Here is a 26,499-nt window from a genome sequence, read left to right as displayed (position 1 = left end):
TAGACAAAATGATCAAAAAAGCTACAGTACGCTACCTGCTCAGAACCAAACAGCAAACAGACAGTTAGCTGTAGACTAGACTAATCTTTTGAAAGATGCCATATACATTAAGCTTTTTAATAATTAATAATAATAATAATAATAATATTTATTATTATTATTGTTATGGCAATGCCCCCATCCATAGGGTGCAAAGGGTCAATTAATGTTTTGACTCCCCTGTATTTCAGGGTTGTGTTCACTACTTGTTTCCACTGCCCCCAAGTGGCAAAAAAAACGATCAGTTAAAGAGTTCAAGCTGCTGAAGATACATTTAATTTGGATTCCTGTAGATCACCTATTTATTACATACATTATTTTAAAGGACACATTAAGGCCTATATAACACCATGTTCCATCCTGGTCCCTGGCCCTCACAGAATGTTTAGTTTCTTTCTTTTTGTTTGTTTTGTTTGTTCTCTCAACCAGTTAGTAAATTACAGTTAAATGCATTCCACTGGGAATCAGTCAGAAACATCATTAGTTATGACTGAAATACAGCCAGGTTTTTTTTCTTCAGTCTTCAATTCCTTCAGCTTGCCCCACAACTCCTAGTAAAGGTAAATGAAGACAAACAATCCCGGCAGTTTTGCCTGAGGAACTTTACTCATCTTTAGGTGTCCTTTGATAGCCACCAGCTATGTGTTTGGGTTAGGGATGCTCTTCATTCCTCATGTGTTTGTACTGGTGGAAAAACCTTTGACTGACATGCTTGTTAACCACTGCTCAGTGTGAAATGCATTCATAAAAATATGTTAATGATAGTAAGAATGTCAGTGATCATATACTGTGTGTGTGTGTGTGTGTGTGTGTGTGTGTGTGTGTGTGTGTGCGTGCGTTTGTGTGTGCGTGCGTGCGTGTGTGCGTGCGTGCGTGTGTCTGTGTGTGTGTTGACAGTGTGTGTCAGAGTGGCCAATGGAAATGTACAGAGGAGAACTGTCCAGGAACCTGCTCTGTGGAGGGAGGAGCCCACATCAACACCTTCGATGGGAAAGTCTATACCTTCCATGGGGACTGCTCTTATGTTATGGCTAAGGTAGTACACATTATCATCTTCAGTATTGCTCAATCATAATTATGGGATACTTCCCATGGACTACAATCAAAGTAAAAACACATTTTGAGAAGAAGTAGACTGACTGCAACAACTGAAAATATGCACTTAGATAGTAACAGGTTGTGGTGGTAGTAGAAGTGAATGTGCTGTATGATTGACCCATATAATGTTGTGACCCACAAATCACAACATTATATGCATCACAAAATACACCAATGTGCCTGCCTCCTAGAGTGACTGTAAAATAACGTTTTAAAAGATTCAAACTACACGGTTATCAGTGAGATAATAAGGTACTCCTATGGCCGAGGATGATGTTAGTTGTGCTTTTGAATGGCTTTACAAAACTGTTTGACTGTTTCTGTTGCATAGCTCAGATAGATATGGACATAGTGCAGATTCCACTGAAAATGCAGCAAGATCGACACTATGATTGTAAAGTACAGTACATGAAGGCCCACAGTAGAAAATGGAACTCAATGCAATAATGCATTCACAAAATGACTAGAAACTGACGTGCTTAGGACTATAAGTTCTTATTGTGGCTTTCAACATACAGCACTGTAAGAATGTGTGCACTAGTTTAAATATATGCTGGTATGTTGATGTAAATGAAGTGTGTATGAACTGGAGTCTTGCGAGATGAGCTTTTATCTAAAAGACATCTTAATAAATACATTTGGTATTTGATGAACAGACATATCAAATGTATACGTTATGAGTTGCAATGTGTGTTGCAGCAAAGTAATGGCTCTGCATACACTGTACTGGTGGACCTGGTCAAGTGTGGTCTGGCTGACAGTATGACCTGCCTCAGAGCTGTAACTCTGGCCTTATACGGAAATGCTGTGGTAAGCTTTACACACGCACATACACACACACACACACACACACACACACACACACACACACACACACACACACACACACACACACACACACACACACACACACACACACACACACACACACACACACACAGTTTGTTTCCTTCACTTCAGAGCACATCATCATCATCATCATCATCATCATCATCAAAATTGTGTTTTTCTTCAAATTGACAGGTTGTGAAAATTCAGGCATCTGGGCAGGTCTATGTGAACCAGATTGTCTCTCAGCTTCCACTGTTTACGCGTGAGTTACTACAAATGATATTACAGAATACACACAGCATGCTATAAACAGCTGTTCCTTTAAAAAAAAACACTCACAGACAGTTGAGACTTATTGGTTGCAGCTCTGATCCATTCATCTCAAGTGGAGTGTAAAATCATTACATCAAAAGAGTTTCAAATGTTCATCAGATGATAAATGAACAGAGCAACTGGATCAACAAGATCAATAATTGAACATGAGAATGACTATATTCTTACATGTAGAGAAACTTCAATCTCAGTGCATTTACCTAATGCAGTACTGAGAAAAAGAATACAGTAATGTGAATACAGTATTTCTATGACTGATTGAACAAGTTGTTTTAACGTCTAGTGTTTAAATCTTCTGACCGCTCCAGCTGAGCTGAGTGCCTTCAGACCATCATCCTTCTACATCGTCATAAACACCAAGGTGGGCATACAAATGATGGTCCAGCTGTCCCCCATGATGCAGGTCTTCATCTCAGCTCACCCTTCACTCAAAGGAACCACCTCTGGTATGCCTCAACATCAGTACCTTATGTTTTACATTTAATTTTACTTTATTTTTTGAATACAGAGTTACACAATATGAAGTACAGTACAACAAAAAACAAACAAACAAAATACAAAACAGACACAACCAGACAAACAGGTTTGATGGGACAAACTCCACATTGTGTTTTCTTGTAGATTTTTAGAGCATAACAAGAGAAAAATACAAAAGAAAACAACAAATACAACAAAAAAATGGACAAGAATACTAAAACTTCCATTTATGTCCGAGCCATCAGTGTTGAAGGTATTGTAGAAAGGAGGACCAGCTGTCTTAAGGATTAATGTTGTTATTTCATGTGGTAAATGTTTCTATATTGAGTCAGTTGAATGGATTCTGGATACCATGGTTCTGTCTTTCCAGTTCAGTAATATAGTCTATTTGGCAGTGGTTAGTGATATTAATATAAATGGTTTGGTATATTTGGGTGTATCAACTCTGAATACCGTGATCATGTTTTTCAGCATGGCAATTTTGGTTAGAAGTGTGTCAATGATATCCAATTTGCTAAGATTTCCCAAATGCTTAAGTTGTTCTTCTATTAACAACATCAATGTCAGTTGGGTCTGGCGATCGTAACAGTGTTTGACTTGAAAGTGATTTTTTTATTACAGCCAGGCGGGGAGATCGGGTCCTCTGAAATGATGCGAACGCGGAAGTAACTTTAAACTGCATTCTATCAAAAGGCCACCAGGGGGCGACCGTTTTGGTGGCAAAGGGACTTCCGTCTCTATACAAGTCAATGGAGAATTCACCAACTTCTCACTTGATTTATAACCTCAGTAAACGTTTTCAAAATGTGTTTATGGTCTCAATCGCTAGTTTAAAGCCTTCTTCAATGCATTATGATGTTAATTTGTGAAATGTTGGCCTACCTGATTTTATATGTGACGATAAAGCAGGGTATGCATTAGGGCGTGGCTACGTTGTGATTGACAGGTTGATTGGTTCACAGGTTTAGGCGGGCGCCTCATGCTCCTCCTGATGCCCATATAAATAGAATCCGTTTGTTTTTTTTACCCAGCATGCACCTGAAATTTTCAAGATGGCGCTGCTCAGATCCGATACTATTCGCTTCCAAGCAGCAGTCCACAAACCAATGGGTGACGTCACGAATGTTACGTCTATTTTATATACAGTCTATGATTACAGCCAGTGGATGGCTTTCTACTCTTGCTGGTATGCTAAAACAATATTTGACTCACTTAGGAGTTGGTTGTTGGAAAAAGTGTTATGTAATACTTCACAGATCTTTATTATTTGTGTAAATGTGTGTCACCTTCTCTACAGGTTTGTGTGGGAACTTCAACAACAAAATGAGTGATGATTTCAGGGTGATGAATGGGCTGGTGGAGGGCACTGCTTCAGCCTTTGCCAACACTTGGAAAACCAGAGCCAATTGCCCTGATGTCACCACACGCTTTGGACACCCCTGCATCAGCATCAGCAAGGGTACTACATTGCCTCCTCCAATGTCTTATCATGTCTTGCCATACCATGTTATGTGTGACATATCGTATTTTCATATGATAATATGAATCTTCATTCTTCATTTATGTATGTTTCTTGTCTCAGAGAGTTATGCCCAGTACTGGTGCTCCAAGTTAACAGATCCCAAGGGAGTGTTTGCTCGTTGCCACTCTATCATCAGTCCTGACATATACAAAGATGTAAGTCTGTACACACTAAGCTGTAATGACAAATAAACATGCTAAACTACTGTACCCTCAATAATGTGCTCATGCCCACTGTGTCCCCTCACAGAACTGCATGTATGACAGCTGTAACTGTGAGAAAAGTGAGGACTGCATGTGTACTGCAGTGTCCTCCTATGTCTATGCCTGTTCAGCAGCAGGAATCCAGATCACCGGCTGGAGGGCAACCATCTGTGGTGAGCAAAGAGCCCTTTGTTTTACTGTACTAATAGAGAGATGCCTGGTTTGTAACAAACAGCCAAACACATGTAACAATAACAGATCAAGATGAAATATTTAATGAGATTTAATTAAATTATTAGTTTGGTTATTACAATAATAAACAATAATTCAACAAGGTAAACATCACAAAAACTAAGCACAGCACATACACAATTGTTTGTATTGTACTGAATTATATTTAGCTGGGAACAGGTAGAGGTGCCATCAAATCAATATTAAATTGCAAGTTAATGTTAATGGTTACACCGTGTGACACCGTCTGCAACAACAAACAATTGCTAATACTTTTGTCTCCCAACAGGTAAATTCAGTACATCTTGTCCTGCCGGATCAGTGTATGACTACAAAATGACCTGCTGTGGTCGTACCTGCCATTCCCTCAGTCAGGTTGACTACTCCTGCCAGACCAGCTTCACCACAGTGGATGGCTGTGGCTGTGCCGAGGGAACCTATATGAACGAGGAAGGCCAGTGTGTGGCCAAGACAAGCTGTCCCTGCTATGATAAAGATACCATTATTCCTGCTGGACAGGCTATCACCAAAGATGGCGCCACATGGTAAATACAGTGAAGTCAACAGTTGTCAAAGACATAATGAGAAGCAAACTGGCATTTCTGACAGAACATTTTTGTTGCATTTTCAGGCAGTGCAAAGCAAAAGAAATTACATATATAATTTCAGACACATAAATAGATAGAAGGCACTAGGTAGACAATAAGGATTAACATGTATGTCAGGAAGAGCCAGTGTGATGGAAACAAGCCTCTACAGCCACACAAACAATGCTGTGCAAGTGTTTTGAGATAAATGCAAATGTTAGCATGGCAACATGCAATTTTTGCATGTTAACGTACTGATTGTCACTAAACACAATGATAAAGCTGATATCAATGAGAATGTCATCATTTTTTCATAAACCAAAGTATTGGTATATATAGTTAAATTTGGATTGTATGATAGCCCTAGATTAAAGGCCAGGGTTCAGCAAAGATATTAAAATTCATCCTGTGGAAAATGTCTAGACGTTTTACTTTGTGCCAAAAATGTCAATCTGTGGATAGTGTTAAATTAAAACTCAGTCACCATATGAATGAATCAAAAAACTGAATTTAATGGCAAACCAATTGAAAAGTTAAGAACTATGGAAAATTCAACTATGTTTATGTTTACTATGTCATACCTTCTCTCACAGCATCTGCAGACAAGGAGCTTTCAGCTGCTCAGGAGGGAAACGACCACAATGTAAGTTTCCATATGCAGACACATTCAAATCCCCATAATTCACATTAACCATAGGAGCTGTAGGTGTTTCCTTTTTTGCTTAAAATTGAATTCAATTTGTCAATTAACTGTTAAAGGTGCAGTGTGTAGAATTTAGCGGCATCTTGCAGAATGGATTTGGCAGAAATGGAATGTAATATTCACAAGTATGTTTTAATTAGAGAATAATCATCTGAATTGTTTTGTTTTTGTTACCTTAGAATGAACCTTTATATATATATATATGTGTAGACAGGGCCTTTCACATCAAATTTTGCAGTTATCTTACATGCTTGGTGGGGGAGAGGGAAGAGTATTCAGTTGGTTGCATTCTGCAACCTCATCACTAGATGCCACTAAGTCCTACACATTGGACCTTTAAATCCCTTAAAAATGTACATGTCCTATTGACAATCCATGTGTTATCAAAGAGGCCTGTTGAGTGCAATGCTTAGTCACAGAACACATTTTTAAATTCTCTTCCACATCAAGCATTTTCTAAACTCAAGAAAAAATTATGCACATTTCATGGAATTTTGACATGTTGACATCTGTTTATTGTGCCAATAAAGCTTCTCTAACTTTGAATTTCTTATTGATTACCTAGCCTCTACAACATGCATTGCCCCCATGGTTTATTTTGATTGCTCCACTGCTCAGCCTGGGGTGACTGGGACTGAGTGTCAGAAGAGCTGCAACTCTCTGGACATGGGTTGTGTAAGTACCAACTTCACTACACACGTGCTCACAGAAATCAAACAGTTACACATACATGCACTGGCTTTGTTTGACCCTCTCTTTCCCCTCCATGTTGGATGGAAACAGATCAGTACTTGCTGTATATCAGGCTGCATGTGCCCTGATGGCCTGGTGTCAGATGGATCAGGAGGTTGTATCAAAGAGACCAACTGTCCATGTCTGCACAATGGACAGGTGTACCAGCCTGGACAGACGCTGACTGTGGACTGCAACACCTGGTTTGTACAGTGCTTTAGTTCCCATAGCCAACATTGTGTTTAATATGTTCTCTCTTTGCCAACGTCTTTTTCATGTAACATGTGTTTACAGGGACGTCCCTTGTATTTTGGTGACCCTAAAAAAAATTCTGTTTGTGGCCCCAAAACACTTCAGACACAAGCACCAAACCACACTAGCTGCTCATAACTGAACGAACATGAACACACACACACCAGAGAAGGACCATGAATTAACAACAACTCACTGACTTTATTTGAAAACCAAAGTTAATTAAAATGTGTGTAATGGATGTATAGGTAGTGCTGGTACTGGATGTTGCGGGGTAGCAGAGTATGTAGAAGGCTGTGGTTCAGCAGTTATGAGCTCTGGAGCTGCAGTCACATCAGAGGAGGGAGGAGATGAGCCTGAAGTCTCTGACCATGTTCCCTCTGCAGCAGTCAACTGATGAGCTAAATGCTCCTGCTGCAGTACAAGTTGCTCCAAAATATTTAAATAATGCAAAGAAAAGATTATACATTACATTATTATTCATATTTAAATATAGACTGGAAGACATTACAAAGGTACATTACATGTATCTTCCAGACCTATATATTAACCACACAACAAATACAATATATTTATCAAAATATTCAAATGATCCAGTTATCTAAATATGTCCAAATATGATCTACGGAAATACAATTTAACATAATTAGAAAGCTAATGGTTAGCCTGAAACTATTCGGGGCATTTTGGACACACGAGGTTAAATAGGTAGGTGAATTAAAATAATAAAATAAATCAAAATAATAAATCAAACCATCACTTTAATGTTGCAAGAAAACATAGGGTGCTAGTTAAGATAGCCGTTAGGAATTATAAATGAGGTTACAGTCCTACTGATGTTAACTGTTAATGCTAAACGTTTCAGCTAAAAATAATAATATGCAAGAAAATGACTGTCAGGTCATTTAATCAGATTCAATAAACAATAACACACCTTTATACTGTGATAGTTTTCTATCTCCAGTTTTCTCTTCTTTAGCCGATCTAAATGTTCAGAGCAGCTGCTGATATAAACACACACTCTCCCTCCTGGATAGCAGAGGCTCTCCTCTCTTCTTCATTTGGATTTAAAAGTGATTTATGAAAAATTAAAACACAAGTGTTTAAATATCACATTTATAAAGTTGATAAAGTTAATCTAATGAGGCCTGTGTCTTAATAGTCCTTATAACATCCTTACCGTAGCATTAAGTGTGTATCTAGGTTACCATGGTTACACCTACTGTGTATCTTAGTTACCATGGTTACACAGAGTTCTTGCTGCAACTGCAAAACAGTAAAACAAAAAAAATAGTTTGAATTTCATATAACTCCCGCGAAACGACTCGTATCGATATAAGCAGAATTTATCTATCTGTCCGATAACATCTGGACAGTCTGAAGAGCCACATAATTAAATTATTTCTTCCACGTTGAAGATAGCGGGTAGCTAACCGGAAGTTAGCTTCTCAACCGGTAGACGTACATTCATCCAGCCAGTTCAGGAAAGAGGAAAGTTCCACAGACTGAAGATAATGTGAACTACAGAGATTTATATGGCAGTGATAGGCCTAATTGGTATTGTGTTAACTCGTTCGAGAAGGGCTTAAATGTAATGGTTTATCATTTATATGTGAAAATACCGCACTGCAGTGTGAAGAGCTGGCAAAATATAAAGTCCCACGGATCGTGTGGCCCCCCCTAGTGGTTGTGGCCCTAAACAACCGCATAGACCGTTTATGCCACGGGCCGGCCCTGTGTGTTTCCATCAGAATGGCAGAGTGCAGCATGTGTGTTGGTGTCGTAAGTGTCTGTAATGAGACAAATTAGAATTATTATATTAATGGGAAACCCAACTCATTGTTCTCAAGATGTTGCCTTGAAGTGTGCTCAAATGTGCCATACTGCGTACAATAAATGCAGTTATGAAGAAATAGTGATGATGGACCATTGCAGAAAATTCTCTTTTCTCCTCCCACCAGTCCCACAAGATTTCTGGCCAATGAGCAAAGTTGCAGTTACCATGTGATACAGTTTGCCACTTTTTTAAACAGAAAAGGAACCTAGAAGAGACAAAAGACGTGTTCATGATGTTTGTACTGGGGCCAGAGGGAATGATTATAATTATGTCTTTCTTTTTTCCATCCAATGCTTAATTTCAGCAAGGTACAAGTAAACGGGGTTCATTTCTAAAGTTCCCTTATATCAAAACGTTGTTTGATTTGTTGTAACTCCAGGACACTGTTCGGGAAAGTTCATTTTAACCAGGGTAGTAACCTATGATGCAAACATACTATATTGAGTCCTTTTTTACAACACCTGTTTTTTGGACACTTTTACAGTATTCCTGATGGTAAAGTTTCCCTTAGAAGATGCAACCTACATTTGTGTGGCTTGCCTGTCTTTTGGAACTCCTCATTATCTTTGAAAGGAGTCGGTATTTTATCATATTATATTTTATATACTGAAAAATGAGACACTATTGGGCTGGCTGAAGCTAAAAGATACACTATAATTGGCAACATTAGGAACATCCATCCATATCAAGGCAACAAACAACCCATAATGCAACACCTCGCTCTCTATTCAGAAAGATATCTGAACTTGTAAACATGCAATTGTGTAGCTCTCAAAATATAAGATGAACCTCACTTTCCAGGAAAAAATTAATAATAATAGTTATAGAGAATTTTGAAGATGTAATGGTTTTTCTAGCAAGGCCTACATGATTGGAAAATTGTGTCTTGTGTCTGTCTCTTCAGCTATTGCAGTGGCAAGACATTCAGATGTACCACCAACGTGTGTGATGCAGTTTGTGGGATCTATGGTGATGGCCACTACACCACATTTGATGATAAGAGGTTTGACTTCAATGGACAGTGTGAATATACACTCCTCCAGGTACAGTGGCAGATTATGTCCATACTTTAGAGATAAATGGACAGATGTGCAGGGGTTAAGGTTGTAATCCTTAAGATTTAGTCCAAAGTCATTTGACAACACGTGTTATTTCCATGATAAGAGCAATCTGAATCCTGCAAGGGAATGGCGGTCTCGGCCAAGAAAAACTACTATAGTAGCTGTCAATAAAATTTCTAAAATGGGTTTATTCATATATCTTAGATTTTACAAGATAGAGGAGATCGTAAAGGATTTTTATTTTAAGGATGGTGTCCAATAATTGTATTCTGTGTCTCTCAATGTGCCTTAATCAGGACTACTGTGGTTCTAGTCAGGGCAGTGGAAGCTTCCGAATTATCACTGAGAATGTTCCATGTGGAAGCACAGGAACCACCTGCTCCAAGACCATCAAGATTTTTGTTGGGGTAAACACAACACACTTACACTGTGCACATATTCTGTTTCAAACACTAGGTCAGAATATTAAACTAATGTTAATATTAACACAGTGAAGTTGGGCTATTATTATTTGCTTTATTTGCTACTGTAATGGGATGCATAAGGTTCACTCTGAGACCAGTAATAATGAAATATCATCCCATAGTCATGCTATGATGCTGATGCCCACAATACAGTAAATATACCCTGAACATTTATATTCAATAAAACTGCTCATGATATTCAGCCGTCATACTTGTTACTTGTTCCACCTCACTTAACTGGTTGCAGTAATAAAAAGCATGTTATTTAATGTATGCCACAGGATAATGAATTCCAGCTTAAAGATGAGCACTTCCAGGTGGTAAAGGGCAGCAGCCAGGTGTTCCCTTCTCAGTTACAGAAGATGGGTATTTATCTGGTATTGACGGTCAAACCAGGACTTGTGCTCATGTGGGACCAGAAGACCAGTCTTTTTATTAAACTCAGTCCAAAGTATGAGGTAAGCAATCTATGCTGCATGTTGATTGACATCTAGCCTTTGCCCAAAGCATGACTATTTGTTTAGCCAGTTCCTTTCAGGCTAGCTTCTTCTCTAGGATATACCAGGACATGACAGAGAATTGTCTCAGACATTTTGTTCCACAAAACAATTTGTATTAATAAATACTCAAAAACATTTTTGATTTAGTATTTAATCTATCTTGTTATGCTGCAATACTTTGATGTATTTTTTCAGTCCTATCATATAGCATTAAACTCTGCCATTGGGTCCCTCAGGGTCAAGTATGTGGTCTGTGTGGAAACTACGATGGTAACAGTAAGAATGACTTCACCACACGCTCCCAGGAGACAGTAGCAGATGTTTTACACTTTGGCAATAGTTGGAAAGCTTCATCCAGTTGCCCCAATGCCCAACTCCTCACTAATCCCTGTGCTTCCAACCGCTACCGGGCAGCCTGGTCCCAGAAACAGTGTAGCATCATCACCAGTGCCACCTTCAAGGGCTGTCATTCAAAGGTATGGTGATAAGAAACATGGATACACACATAAATGATATACACAAGCAATCACCTTAACTACCATCTAAAAATATAATACATAAAATGCAAAATAATAAAATAGAATAAAGACAAAGTTTAAAAAAAAGGAAGAATGACATAATGTGATGTATGACTGAACATAAAACCCACATGTTTTTTTATGTCAGTGACAGCAATGTGACTATTATTTATGTACTTATAGTAAATGTACTTTGTATACTTTATCAGAATTTTCAGAATATGTCACCACCTAGGTGATATATCACAAAAAAAAAAAACAAAAAAAAAAAAAACAGTTGCTTGTAAAAACATCACCAAAAACCTTGCCAGAAAAGTTTTGTCAGAAAAAACCTCACCACTTTCAATTTGTCCTATTTCAGCAAATTTACATACAGACTACTGACATAAGATAAAAGAAAGACAAATGTAACAACTACTAGTCAGACTGTTAAATGTTTGGGCTGGGTATTTATAGTTAGGTGATTCTTTATGATAGCACCAATATCTCTACTATTAGGACTGATAGTACAACCAGTGTGATTACGACTACTGTTACCAATGCTACTGCTGCTGCTACTATTACTAGAACAGGACAACATTTTTATTACCCCTAACTTTCAATTACAGTATGTTATTGTCTGTTCAAGGTTGACCCAGGGCCATTCTTCGATTCTTGTGTGAGAGACTCTTGTGCTTGTGACACCGGTGGGGACTGTGAGTGTCTCTGCACTGCTGTGGCTGCCTACGCCAAAGCTTGTAATGAAGCTGGAGCATGTGTTAAATGGAGAACTCCCAAGCTGTGCCGTGAGTTTGACTCCAATAACATGATGAAAACCTGATGGTACAGAGTACCTAGGAGGAAATTTAAGGATTTTGGGCAACTCTGGTGCTAAATCAATATCAGAAATGGTTTCTTTAGCCAAATAATTTAAATTTAAATTAATTTGTCAAATTAATTTGTCATATTAAGCAAAATCATGGGTATTTAAAATCTTGGACATTCTTTTTGTCTCTTTCTTTTGCAGCTATTTTCTGTGACTACTATAACTCCCCTGATGGCTGTGAGTGGCACTACAAACCTTGTGGAGCTGACTGCATGAAGACATGTAGGAATCCATCAGGAAACTGTTCCAACCTCATCAATGCCCTGGAAGGTACAGTAGACTGATCTTTTTGGTGTATCATTACTCTTAACTAGAGGAATCTGTGTTTTACAGCCAAATCAAAGCTTTGAGTGGAACATAAGTAAAGTGACTGATTGACCTTTACCCTGTTAATAACAACAGTGAGAAAAGTGCATGTCAATCAGATGTGTCATGTGTCAAAGCCATCATACTCAGTAATGCTGTTATATCCGATCTTTATATTTATTTATTTAATATTTAGTAACAACATAAATGTATCAGGGAAAGTATTGATGATGCCGGACGCGTCCTGTTGTTTCTCTCTGAGATTCAGGGCCATAAAGTAATATTAGCTAATGTTTACGCTCCTAATATTGATGATCCCACATTCTTTGGGCAACTAGAATATAAACTCAATGATATGGGAGACTACCCGATTTTGATGGGGGGTGACTTCAATCAGGTTATGGATAACATATTGGATCGTAGCTCCCCATCACAGCACCAGTGCAAATTGGCCTCCATTATGCACAAAATGTGCAAAACTTCTGGTCTAGTTGATGTTTGGCGGCTATTAAACCCAACTACAAGAGATTATACTTTCTACTCCCCACGCCACAATACATTCTCTAGGATTGATTATTTTTTTTGCTTCTGGATTTGGTATCTCCTCCATAGTATCTAGCTCTATTGGTAGCATTCTCCTCTCTGAACATGCTCCTGTGTTTCTTTGTGTGACCACTTTTTGCAATACCCTTAAGTCTCCCAGGTGGAGGCTCAATTCCAGCCTTTCGCTTGACCTAAGTTTCAAAGAATCATTAAGGGCTCAAATTAGTCTTTTTATAGAAACTAATTCGACATCAGCATCATCTGCTGGTGTGGCATGGGAAGCGTTTAAGGCTTTTATGAGAGGTCATATAATACAACATGCCTCTTTAAAAAAGAAATCTAACATAACAAAACAACTCGATTTGGAGAAGAAGATCTATGCCGCTGAGGCTGTATTTAAGCAAAATATGACCCCCGCAAATCTGACTAATCTTTTTTTTTTTTTTTTTTGATCTTTTTACCAACTTTAGTCACAAAATATCTTATGACCAATACAGAAGCCTTATCTGACCCAGAGACACTCCATTTTTCCACAGCGTATCTGCATCTTATTCTACTGTCAGAACATACTGACAATTTTTTTTTTTTTTTTTTTTTTGATAACTTTCTTTATTGAAAGCAATTCCACAAGTAGCAACACATCAGTACAACGTGACATAGAGGACTTTCATTCCAACATTTTTCCCCTTTTTTTACCCCTCCCACAATCCCGACCCACTCAAAGGTGAACAGTTCTATGAGTCCAATAACATGTAAACAGTACAGAGTACATACAACAAATACATGAATAAGGAAAATGATAAGGCAGGCAAGTAAATGAAATTAAAATGTTAAAAACAAGAAGAAAAAACAAAACAAAAAACAAAACAAAAACCCCAACAAAAATAGAATAAAATAAATGAAATTAAAATAAATAAATAGGGGGGGCTCAGTCGTCACAATCAGGCAGAGATGTCAAAGATTCAATATGATTTAAGAGAGGTTTCCAAGTCTTTTCAAAATGACCTAAGGAACCATTGAGGGAAAATCTAAGCTTTTCAAGTTTAATGGACAGTAGCACTTCTTTCACCCACCTACTATGAGATGGAGGTTGAGGGTGTTTCCAATTAAGAAGTATGAGTCGCCTAGCCAACAGGGTGGCAAAGGGAAGAACAGTACGGAAAACTTTAGAGGCAAGAGGCTGCAGGGGGGAACCAAATAGGCCCAAGAGAGGATCAGGAGATATAGTAGTGTTATATGCTGTGCTAAGAGTATTAAAGATTTCAGACCAAAAAGTGGCAAGCTTGGGACAGAACCAAAACATATGGGAATGGTCAGCTGGAGATTGTTTGCACCTATTACATGAATCAGTTACATTGGGATAAATCCGAGATAGCCTCAAATTGGTGTAATGAGCTCTGTGCACAACTTTACACTGTAGGAGGCCGTGTCTTGCACAGATTGAAGAGGAGTGAACCAACCGTAAAACTTGTTGCCAATAATCATCGGGCAAAGTGGTCCCAAGCTCTTGCTCCCATGACTCTTTGGGACCGGAAGCCGGTGTGTCAATAGCAGAATTAATGAGACCGTAAATATTAGAAATTAGCCGCTTTTGTTTAGGATCAAGAGCCAGTAATGAGTCAACCAAAGTTTCAGGGGGACGACTAGGAAATTTGGGGTTCTGGTTCTGAATAAAATGCCTTGCCTGGAAAAAACGAAAAAGGTGGGATTTAGGCAAATTTTGTTGAGAGCTCAGAAAAGGACATAAAGGTCCCTTGGTTGTAAAGGTCCCTAAATTTAGTTATCCCTTTGTCAAACCAAATCCTAAAAGCCAAGTCGGTGCAGGAGGGCAGAAATAGGTGATTGTTTACAATGGGGGAGAGGTCTGAGGCTCTATGGAGGCCTAGGCTTTTCCTAAATTGAATCCAGATTCTAAAGGAGTTACTTACTACTGGGTTTGAGGTAAAATTGGAGGCAGTCAAGGGGAGTTGGGAGCAAGCCAGGGAGTTGGGAGCAAGCCAGGGAATGAAGGGAAAGTTTAGAGGATGCTAGTTCCATATCTACCCAAGCAGGGCGCTCTTCATCTGCTGTGTTGTTAATCCAGTATAAAAGTTTATTAACATTACAGGACCAGTAATAGTGTAAGAAATTGGGCAACGCTAAGCCACCTAGAGCCTTTGGGAGCTGCAGGACTGATCTTCTAATGCGTGGGTTTTTATTGCCCCAGAGGAAGGAGCTTATTAATTGATCAAGCGAACTAAAAAAGGACTTTTTAATAAGGACAGGGATATGTGAAAATAGGTATAAAAATTTGGGTAAAACAACCATTTTAACTAAACTAGCACGACCCACTAAGGATAGAGGGAGACCAGACCATCTGTCAAAGTCTTGTTTACACCTCTCAAGGAGAGGAGCAAAATTTTTGGAGAAAAGTTGATTGATTGAATTAGTAACATGCACCCCCAAGTATTTAAATCCATCAGTAGCATATTTGAAAGGGAAAAAATCGGGGGGTATATTTCTGGCCAGAAGATTGATGGGGAGAAGTTCACTCTTGTGGAGGTTAAGCTTATAACCTGAATACAACCCAAATCTGTCTAAGATATTTAGAACCACAGGGAGAGAGGCAGCTGGATTAGACATGTACAAAAGGAGGTCATCGGCATACAAAGATAATTTATGGACTGTACCAGCTCTGGTGATGCCCTCAAACCCACCCTCCTGACGTAGCCAGATGGCTAGAGGCTCAATAGCCATGGCAAATAGGAGGGGGGAAAGAGGGCAGCCCTGTCTGGTTCCACGATAGAGTGGAAATGGGGCGGACTGGAGTCCATTTGTGTGGACGGAGGCGATTGGGTTGGCATAAAGCAATTTTATCCAAGAAATAAATTCTGGGGGGAAGCCAAATTTCTGCAAAACAAAAAAAAGGAAGCTCCACTCCACCCTGTCGAAGGCCTTTTCTGCATCTAGTGAGATAATCACTTCCGGGATAGTCGAACTGGGAGCACTAATGATATTTAAGAGCCTCCTTGTGTTATGAAATGAGTGCCTTCCAAGCATGAAACCTGTTTGGTCAATAGATATTATATTTGATAGGACTTGTTGTAGGCGTTGGGCTAGGATTTTTGACAGGATCTTTAGGTCAACATTTAAGAGAGAAATGGGCCTGTAATTACCGCACAAAAGAGGATCTTTATCGCACTTAAGCAACAGAGAAATAGAGGCCTCCGACAGGGTGGAAGGTAGGCGACCCCCAGCAAAGGATTCATTATACATTCTCTGGAGGGCTGGAGCAATGGTAGCAGAAAATAGTTTAAAAAACTCAACAGTGAACCCGTCAGGGCCTGGGGTTTTACCATTCTGGAGTGACATAATCGCCTTCTGTACTTCCCTGGCCGAAATTGGATTTCCCAACTCCCTACACAAATCCTCATTTATTTTAGGAAAAACAATCCTATCCAGAGGGTTGTCTCCATCCCAAACATCTGAAGGGCATTGTGAAGAGTAAAGGTTAGAATAGAAAGAACAAAATGTCTTATTAATCTTGATAGGATCTGAGGTAACTTCACCTGTCGTGGGTTTGATCTTGGGGATCAGTCTGGACAGTGCGGCTGCACGTGCCTGATGCGCTAATAATCTTCCTGCTTTGTCTCCAGTCTCAAAGAAACGTTGTTTAGCGAGGAATAACTGCGTCTGTATTTTGCTAGTAGACAATAAATCAAATTTAGACTGAAGCTGAAGGCGTTCTTTATAAAGAGCAGGGGTTGGAGTTGTAGCATACAAATTGTCAATTTTAAATATCTCTTTGGTGAGTGTCTCTAACTCCACCCTTTCTGCCTTCTTTAGGGATGAAACATATGAAATAATTTGCCCACGCATAAACACCTTAAAGGTTTCCCACAAAGTGCATCTAGAGATCTCTGGAGAATCATTAGTATCAAAGAACAAGGAGATCTGCGTATGAAGGAAGTCTTTAAAGGAAGCTTGAGCTAGCAAAGGAGAGTTAAGTCTCCACTGTCTGGAGGGGGGGACCCGACGAGGAAAGTTAATATCCACAGATACAGGGGCGTGGTCCGAGATAACAATGCTATGGTACTCACATGATTGGACCTCTGGTAAAAAATAATTATCCAGGAGAAAAAAATCTATCCGCGAATATGAATGATGGACATATGAAAAAAAGGAAAAAGCTTTTTCTGAATGGGATTTAGCTCTCCACGGGTCAGATAAACCTAAACTGGTCCTATATGTGTCAAGGACTTTAGCTGACTTGGACAACACCTGAGGATTAGAGGAGGATCTGTCTAGGGAGGGGTTTTGAATCAAATTGAAGTCGCCACCAATTATTAAGTAATGGTCATCAACTTTAGGAAGGAAAGAAAAAAAGCTTGTAATAAATTTATCATCATCCCATGTAGGTGCATAAACACAGGCCATTACCACAGGGATTCCACATAGACTACCAGAAAATAATTACAAATCGACCATTAGGGTCTTCAATGGAGTTTGACAACTCAAACGGAACGTTTTTATGTATGAGGATTGCTGCGCCCCTCGCCCTTACTGGGAATTTAGAATGAAATAAATGCCCTATCCAAGGTCGCTTAATACGGTTAACCTCTGAGGAGCAGAGGTGAGTTTCCTGTAAAAAGAAAATATCACCCCTGAGTTGCTTTAAATGAGTCATTACCTTGTTACGTTTAATGAGCTGGTTGGCGCCCTTCAGGTTCCAAGAGATAAAGTGAAGATTCTTACCCAGAGTTGTCATATCATAAAGAAACAAGGAGCTCTCCACGGGCCGATGTAACTCCTGAGCCAAAGAAAAAGGGGGGAAAACAAAACAAAAACCCAGGCCAAAAACACATATACAAGAATACCAACCTCCCACCTCCCTCCCCCCACCCTTTCCCGTATACAAACCAAACGCATCCACATCTTCGATCCCAACAGGATAACACTTTCTGCTTCCATAACCTTCTCGTTCAAGAGGTCACCCAAATGAACAATATATAAAACATACACCACGTTTTAAAGAGCGACTTGAGATTATAGAAAGTCAACATTAGTCATGACATTTAGCCTACCAAAGGTGAACAGGCCACTTGTGAGATTTCTCAATATCTTCCCCAATAAAATAAAAAAAAAAATAAAATAAAAAAAAAACATCCTACTTAAGTTCTGCCACAAAACCGACAAAGAAACAAAAATGGGTAGAGAGGATAGAGGAAAATATATAAATAATAAAATAAAGTGTCTAATAAAGCAATGTTTCACATATGATAAACACGAGTGTATCTGAGGCATATCAGTCAAACAAAGGGCTCTATGAGATTAACTTTAAATGTTTACCATCAAAATTAGGAGAAAAAAAGATGCCACCACATGATAGTGTTACCCACACTACACAGTTGGGGGGAAAAAATAAATAAATAAAAAATAAAAAAATAAAATAAAAAATAAAAAAAATAAAAAAAGAGAGGAGTCCCCAACGTAACGTAAAGTAAACAGTTCGCGTGTCTACCCGTTTCCATGGTTACCATGTCTCTCGTTGAAGATGTCCGCAAATAGTCAGTCCACAGGGCAGCAAACAGTGGCAGGAGTAGACAGCCTCATTTAAACAAGCGGGGAAGAAATCTCCAAGTGTGGGTGACAGCGGGGAGCACTTACTGCGTCTCACTCTTTATCCATCACTCGCTCGTTGTAGAATGCGTGTGCGTCCTCCGGAGTTTCAAAAGTGAACGTTTCATCCTCGTATGAAACTTGCAGACGAGCAGGGAAGAGAAGCCTGAACTTAACTCCTTTCTGGTAGAGAGCTTGCTTGATTTTGTTGAAAGCGGCTCGTTTCTTTGCAGTATTGGCGCTGACGTCTGGGTACACCCGGAGCGTTGTTTCGCGGTGCTTAAGCTCATGTTGCCTGGCCCAACGAAGCACTTTCTCCCTCTCCTGAAAACGATGAAAGCATATCACAAAAGGCCTGGGTCTGCCTCCCGGTCCAGGTTTAGGGGCCAGGGAGCGATGTGCTCTCTCGAGCTCCGGTGGTCTGGTGAAGATGCCGGGGCCGAGGTTTTCCATCAGCAGATCAGATATGAACTCGGTCGGGTCCCCTCCCTTTTCACTGCCCTCAGGGATGTTAATTATCCGGAGGTTGACTCTACGGGACCTGTTTTCCAGATCGTCAAGGCGGTCCTGAAGAGACTTGTTTTGAGCTTCCAGCATCTTCACCGTTTTTTCCGTGCTTGTTATGCGCTCGAAGTTGTCCCCGGCCAGGGTCTCTGCAGCAACGAGGCGGCCATTAAAGTGATTCACCGTCTCACGAAGTGCGTCCACCGAGGACTGTAATGGTTTAACAGACTCCTGGATTAAGGTTGACATGTCCTTCAGTAGCGAGGCTCGTTGTTTCTCCAGTTCAGAAACCAGCTGGTCCGTTGATAAAATGTCCGGCGAGGCTTTGACGAGACCAGGTGCGTCGCTGGTATCCAGGCTTGCGGACGCCATTTTAGCAAGTTTGCTAGCTACAGTAGCCGTCGCGGAGACGCCACGAATGACTGGACAGTTAGAAGTACTCACTTTAGGTAAAAAAATTTTAGGCATTTCACGACTGGGTTTAAGTTTAAACTGCAATTCGCAACTTTCCCGACTAAATTGTGGTGTTTACAGGGATATATTAACAGTTCAATCGGGAGACCTCTTTCGAGCGGCTTTCTCCTACAACGTCACCACCGGAAGTCCATCAAATCTGACTAATCTGACCAGACTAAAATATGAATTTAACTCCATTTTGACTCAGAAGGCTGAGTTCTCCCTTTTCAGAGCTAGGCAAAAATACTTCGAAGAAGGTGACAAAGCAGGAAGATTGCTAGCTACAGTAGATACATTAAACAGAGAGAGGCTCAGAGCACAATAGCAGCAATTAGGACAGAGGGTGGTGCTCTTATGCGTGATCCCACAGAGATAAATAAGACATTTAGAGAGTTTTTTGCAACACTTTATTATTCAGAAACGCAAGTTGACCAGCGGAAGATGCACGCATTTCTGACCTCCATCACCCTCCCCACCTTATCAGTGGACCAGGTAGATCTGCTTGATGCACCCATCACTAGGGAGGGGTTATTAAAGGCCTTCTGTCTAATAAGGCGCCTGGCCCAGACGGCTTCACAGCAGAATTTTTCAAGGCGTACACTGAGGAGCTCTCTCCTTTACTTCTGCACATGTATAGTGAGGCTCTGGATAAGGGCAGCTTACCCCCCACATTGTCCGAGGCACTAATTTCTCTTATTTTAAAGAAGGATAAGGATCCGTTAGACTGTCGAAGCTAAAGGCCAATCAGTTTGATTGGTTGTGACAGTAAAATTCTTGCTAAGATCCTAGCTGTAAGGTTAGATAAGGTGATAACCAACCTGATTCACCCCGACCAAGTTGGTTTTATTCGCACTCGGAGCTCAGCTGATAATATAAGACGTTTGATTGACATCATGTGGACCTCTCAAGATGTGGCCTCTCCTGCTGCGGCCCTCTCTTTGGATGCAGAAAAGGCATTTGACAGGGTGGAGAGGCAATATTTGTTCTCCACCCTGGAGGCCTTTGGCTTTGGCAAGATATTTATTAGCTGGATCAAACTCTTATACACCAACCCTAAAGCTTCAGTGACAACAAATAGCATAATTTCACAGTCCTTTGAGCTCCAAAGAGGTACTAGGCAGGGCTGCCCTCTGAGCCCTTTACTTTTTGCACTGGCGCTGGAGCCTCTAGCAGCGGCTATTCGCAAGGACCCTGACTTTCCAGGTATCCAAGTAGGCAGTAGTAGTCATAAACTGATGCTGTACGCGGATGATGCCTTGGTCCTGATAACAGAGCCAGAACGCTCTCTCCCTGCCCTGTTTAAAACCATTTAATTGTTTTCCAAATTGTCTGGATATAAAGAGACTGGGCCAAATCAGAGGCGCTTCCTCTGACACCCTATTGTCCCAAGACCTTATTCCAACCTGCTGATTTCGCCTGGCCCCAGTCAGGTATTAAATATTTAGGCATCCTTTTCCCCCCGTTGTTAAATGATTTGGTCCAGGTTAATTTCGAGCCCCTCCTGAACAAATTTAAGATTGATATAGAACAGTGGTCTCCATTATTACTCTCCCTCTGGGGCAAGGTCAATATAATAAAAATGAATTGCACCCCTAAATTTAATTACCTAGTACAGGCACTGCCAGTGAAGATCCACCCCAAAATACGTTAAGCAGTTTGATAGGCTATGCAACAAATTCCTATGGAACAATAAGCGGCCCAGATTAAACTTGAAAAAGTAGCAGAGGCCAGTGGATCAAGGTGGACTGGGGGTCCCGAATTTGCTTTTTTATCATTATGCATTCAGCCTGAGACACTTGGTGCACTGGGCGCTGCCCTGAGAGAGCACCCCCATGGTTTGGTCTAGAGAGTTTGGTCTAGAGACTTTGTGTAATCCACTCCCTCCTATGCATTACATCACCACTAAGCTTTCATTTGAGGCACAGACCCATCCTATTATCTCACACTTACAGTGGGTATGGAAACCCTTCATATTCAATTTTAACGCAAACCTCCACACTGCAGCCTCCATATGGACCAACCCTAAACTCTGCATAGGGAAATCACCTTTTCTCTGGAATTTATGGATCGACAGGGGAATCCTAGTCCTTGGAGACCTGTGTGCTGGGGATACGTCTTTTTCTGATATACTTTTTCTCAATTCCACCTGCCCCAGAACCAGTTCTGGAGGTACTTACAACTCAGGCACCTGTTGCTTCATACATTTGGGTCTCTTTTAACACCTCCCCCCAGTGCAAGCTTCCTCACACAAATAATGAACATTTTTGGTAGAGGTAATGAGGCTTCAGTGTATTACTCAATGATTTTAAAATGCTCAGACAAGGGTGCATCTTGCCTTAGAATGATTTGGGAAGGAGATCTCGAGGTTGCATTCACAGACAAGGAATGGAGTAGGATCTTACAGAACATGAAAAAGATGTCCAGAGAACTCAGAACTAGGCTTGTCCAATTCAAGATCCTGAACAGAGTCTATTGGACCCCCTCTAAACTATATTGGGTATATAAGTTAACACAAAACCCAGACTGCTGGAGATGCCATAATGGGGAAGGCACCTTGACTCACATGCTGTGGAGTTGCCAAAAAATACTCCTGGTTTGAGATCCACAGTAATGTTACAAAGATTATAGGATGTGATATGCCCTTTTCCAAGAGGCTGTATGTTCTGGGGGATCCATCTCTGCTTGATGACCTCCCATCCCACGTTGCAGAGTGGGTCCAGGTAGCATTGATGCTGGGGCGCAAACTTATTATTTCAGAATGGAAGGAATCATCACCCCCCCATGTCAACCTCTGGCACAACCACTTAGCCAGAGTAGCTGCACTGGAGAGACTATCATACAGACTAATAAACAAAATGGACAGCAATTTTTTAATTGTTTTTTGTCTTTATCCCCATCCTTTTCCCTCTTTAATTGTGTTTTTGTTGTGCCGTCCTATTTTTTTTTTTTTTTTTTTGTTAGATTGTCTTGTCTGTTTCTCTTTGCCACTGTATAATATAGATATTTGTTTATTTCATGTATACAAGTCTCAACATTGTTACCCAACCAACATTTGCTACATGTATACTTGTAATGTGTGATATTCAAAATCTCAATAAAATGTTAATCATAAAAAAAAAAAAATTTAGTGACAACAATGAAATACAGGCCAAGCGTTTTGTGATTAATTTAGTTTATATGCTCACCCTGTCTTTCTTTCATGGGCTATTTTTTCTTTGTTAGTCTGTCTCTCCCTCCTTCTTTTTCTGTGATTTTCTATTCTGTGTCAACACTTAGTGTGTTGGCAGGATAAATAGAGAGAGATTATACTTAAAGCAAAACTTCTCTGAGATATGAGACCAGAAAATCTCTGTCTAACTCTACCAGTCTGCATACAGATAGCCTGTGGAGTACAGTTACACTCTGTTACAGTTTTAGAATCCAAAGAATGTGTACTCTTCCTCTAAAATAATGCAGGTCTATATTTTATTGATGGGGAGGCTGCTATACTTGTATTTATATTGAGGTAAATGAACATGTTATAATTCTGTTGCAGGCTGCTATCCACAGTGTCCTCCAACCCAGCCATTCTTTGATGAAGACACAATGAAGTGTGTCACCTGGGGCCAATGTGGCTGCTATGATGACAAAGGCACCCATTACAGCATTGGAGATAAGGTTCCGTCAGACGGATGTACCACTTGGTATGTGTTATACAAAAGATTCCTCTTCGCAGTAATGACTTAGCACACAGTAGACACTGATGCATCTACCACATTTGGATATGCACACTTCTAATGTAAAATAACTGCGGACAGAGTTTTGACAGAGCAATAAAATAGCAGCTGAAGATTGACATGTGGATGACACCCTTGATGTGAACAAACTTTTTTGACTGCCTTGAATTGAATGACTTGACTTGAATTTTTAAATTTCAGACAAACATGTATTTTTTAATTGTTTTGGTACGCCTCATAGTGCATGAGTATTTAGACAAATACATAAAACTGACAACGTGGTTGCACTATTGGTGCCATGTAATATGTTAAGTATTTCCACATGGGACACCTGTCTATTAAGTATGAATGCTTCAGCACTTTTAGTTTTTGACATATCACTGATTCTTGAAATAAGGGCCAAAACTACTTTTTAACTCTTCCTTTTTTAATAAATTGAACATTAAATTAAAAAAAAAAAACATTCATCTTACGGTGTTGCCAGACAACTGACGGTGTTGACTGACAACTGACGGTGTTGACAAACTAATGGAGAGGGAAACTGATTACAAATATTTTAAGCTTTAAGCTAATTCTATGCTTTGGCATGGAACACTCAAGGGCAGAGGGACCGAGGCCAGTCAAAGACCACATGGTAACAAGATCTTAATGACAGACATGAAGAGAACTAGCATCAGAAGAAAACAAATGACCTAAACTCCACTGTAGGTGGTTTCTAACTGCTTGAGCATGAACTGAACTGATCTGATTGAGGACACAACATGGTAGGGCTGGGCGATTATGGCAAAAATCTAAATCACGATTAATTGAACTTTTCACCTCGATTACGATTAATGAACGATTATCTCCACCCTTGATGAACAATTATGTATTTTCAGAGTTTCTTTTGTTTTGTATTTTACACTGCCCTCAAACGATATTTAGTAGGGATGCTCGATATTTACTTTTCTGCCGATATTCAAATATTTCCCAACTCTTAATTTCCGATACCCATATCACCCGATACCGATATTTGCAGGCTTTTTACCCCAAAACTATTAGGTAACAACATAACATATCTCCTATTGTGGAATTAACACATTATGCCTAATTTTATTGTGAGGCCCCACTGGATGCATACATAAATGCAACATGGCTTTCCAAATCTAACACTGTCTGTGCAAAATAAGAGAACAACTTCAATTTAAGTTATGGAAAAAAGTGCCAATATGCCATATTTATTATGCTGCTTTGCAGTAATTGCAAATTACAAATTTACTATCCGTAGGACACACTTGGAAATAGTTCCAAACCACAGACATAAGCCCCGTTTCTGGAGGCGGGATGCTATGAACTTGTTAGCCACAGTTAGCCACGGATGGCAACCCACGAGTCTAGCGTGTTGTTGTTGTTATACGTCATCAAGCACGCGCCGGTAAACTGAATGCTGAAGCCTACAGAACAAATATCGGTTATAAAAATCTGATACCGATACTTGCAAACAGACATCCTTCTTTCCATGTTTTGGGTGAAATTTGGCTGTAGGACCATGAGGGTGCATGAATTCCACTTTCACATCTTGGTGGTCAGTGTCTACATCAATAGACTTTGCTGGCCACCAGTGGTCATCATACACGACTGCTAGCCAGTCTACCTCCTCAATACTGTTCCACTGATATTTTTTTTCTAGCCATGCTTGCCAACAGTACAGATAAAAGCAATAAATATTGGTTAGTATGTGTAGTAATAATGTGAATTATATTAATTCACAGGTTATTATTTTATGCAGTTGTTATGCATTACATATTTTGAGTTTTTGGTAGCACTTTTCAACTCTGTCAGTTTAAATGTCAACATCGTCAGGCATATAATTTGACGGAGTTGACGCCTGACGGACTTGACAAAAAGAAATGCTTTTCCATCTTAATCAAGTATTTAACACTGGAGCCATTTTGGTTTTCCTCAGTAGCTAGCTGTTTCTATAACCTTAACTAAAATATCAACATTTAGTCAACAATTCTTAACTATGATGATCATAATCGGAAGACAGTGTTGACACATTATAGCTGTGACTGCAGTTATATCAACATTGTTTTTTGAAAATATCAAAAAATCTAAAACTAATGACACCATGTGTCCTACTGCTGCATCCACTAACAGCAAGGAGAGGAAAGGGGGTCTTCGGGGTTATAGCTGATGTGCCTGATTTATTCAGAATTATTTAAAAATCTGACGAAGTTGACATAAAGTGAGGAAACTTTGATAGGCAGTTTTTTATGGAAAATATAATGTAAAGTTCACTTTATGTATTATGTGAAATTGTGTCTATCCATCAAATTCATTTGATATTTTAATTTATGCATTTGTAGCATTTTTAAACACTTATTTTTGCGACCTCTTGCTGAGGACAGGGTAATTTGTATGTACTTTAAGAGGACAGGGCCCGTTTTTTTTTAACAAATTCAAGTTAAATTATATAAATATATGTGAAATGAATTTCACGAGTATACACAGGTCTTACAAATTTAACTTTTAAAGAGTTTTTTATTATTATTTCCATTTTATTTTTAAGGGAAATTATGACTTTTCAATGTAGGACATGTTTTGTCCCTTATCTCAAGAATCAGTGATATTCAAACATTTGTCCCATGCACTTTGCATTATATTTTTTATATTTAAAAATATTTAAAATAATATTTCTAATTATAATAAATTATATAAATAACTGGAATATGCTACAAAACAACAAAATGTTCTGAAAGAGCTGAAAATGTTGATAAAGCGTTTCTGTGACTGAAATATATTCAGAAGTAGTTAAAAAAGTAGCAATAAAAAAAACGTATAACAAGCAGGATTTGAAGATCGATCAAAAAAGATGAAGGTCTGGAGCTCTCACATTGTTCATTTGAAGAATGAAAGTGTGAATGCCTCAACATTGATATTAATAAATACAGCTTTGAAGACCAAAAGCGTGACTGCTTGTTTATGCTAAATATTGAGAAAATAAGAAGGCAATGTTGAGGTAATATGTAACTTCACTGAAAAGCAGGTCTTTGATAAATATTTCCAGATCTTATATTGTGCATTTGAAGAAAATGTTCAAGTTTTAAATGCCAAAGCACATGGGGATAACCAATAAATTTC

The 26,499-nt window shown here is 39.4% G+C and overlaps 1 protein-coding gene across 1 annotated transcript in view; it reads left to right on the top strand.

The window, feature by feature from the left end:
* Nucleotides 1–26,499, top strand: part of LOC133979209 (mucin-2-like) — a 48,671-nt gene that overhangs the window by 7,321 nt on the left and 14,851 nt on the right. The window contains exons 10-27 of the mRNA XM_062417686.1: nt 937–1,075; nt 1,837–1,947; nt 2,161–2,230; nt 2,610–2,747; nt 4,076–4,237; nt 4,361–4,455; nt 4,550–4,676; nt 5,024–5,279; nt 5,915–5,964; nt 6,590–6,699; nt 6,808–6,959; nt 9,750–9,888; nt 10,203–10,313; nt 10,652–10,828; nt 11,107–11,346; nt 12,017–12,173; nt 12,395–12,523; nt 23,196–23,343. Coding sequence (XP_062273670.1) covers nt 937–1,075; nt 1,837–1,947; nt 2,161–2,230; nt 2,610–2,747; nt 4,076–4,237; nt 4,361–4,455; nt 4,550–4,676; nt 5,024–5,279; nt 5,915–5,964; nt 6,590–6,699; nt 6,808–6,959; nt 9,750–9,888; nt 10,203–10,313; nt 10,652–10,828; nt 11,107–11,346; nt 12,017–12,173; nt 12,395–12,523; nt 23,196–23,343 — 2,511 coding nt within the window. The remainder of the gene's footprint in view (nt 1–936; nt 1,076–1,836; nt 1,948–2,160; nt 2,231–2,609; nt 2,748–4,075; nt 4,238–4,360; nt 4,456–4,549; nt 4,677–5,023; nt 5,280–5,914; nt 5,965–6,589; nt 6,700–6,807; nt 6,960–9,749; nt 9,889–10,202; nt 10,314–10,651; nt 10,829–11,106; nt 11,347–12,016; nt 12,174–12,394; nt 12,524–23,195; nt 23,344–26,499) is intronic.

This window comes from Scomber scombrus, chromosome 1 (assembly GCF_963691925.1).
Source record: "Scomber scombrus chromosome 1, fScoSco1.1, whole genome shotgun sequence".
NCBI classification, from domain to species: Eukaryota; Metazoa; Chordata; class Actinopteri; order Scombriformes; family Scombridae; genus Scomber; species Scomber scombrus.
This window is presented reverse-complemented; position numbering and strand designations above follow the sequence as displayed.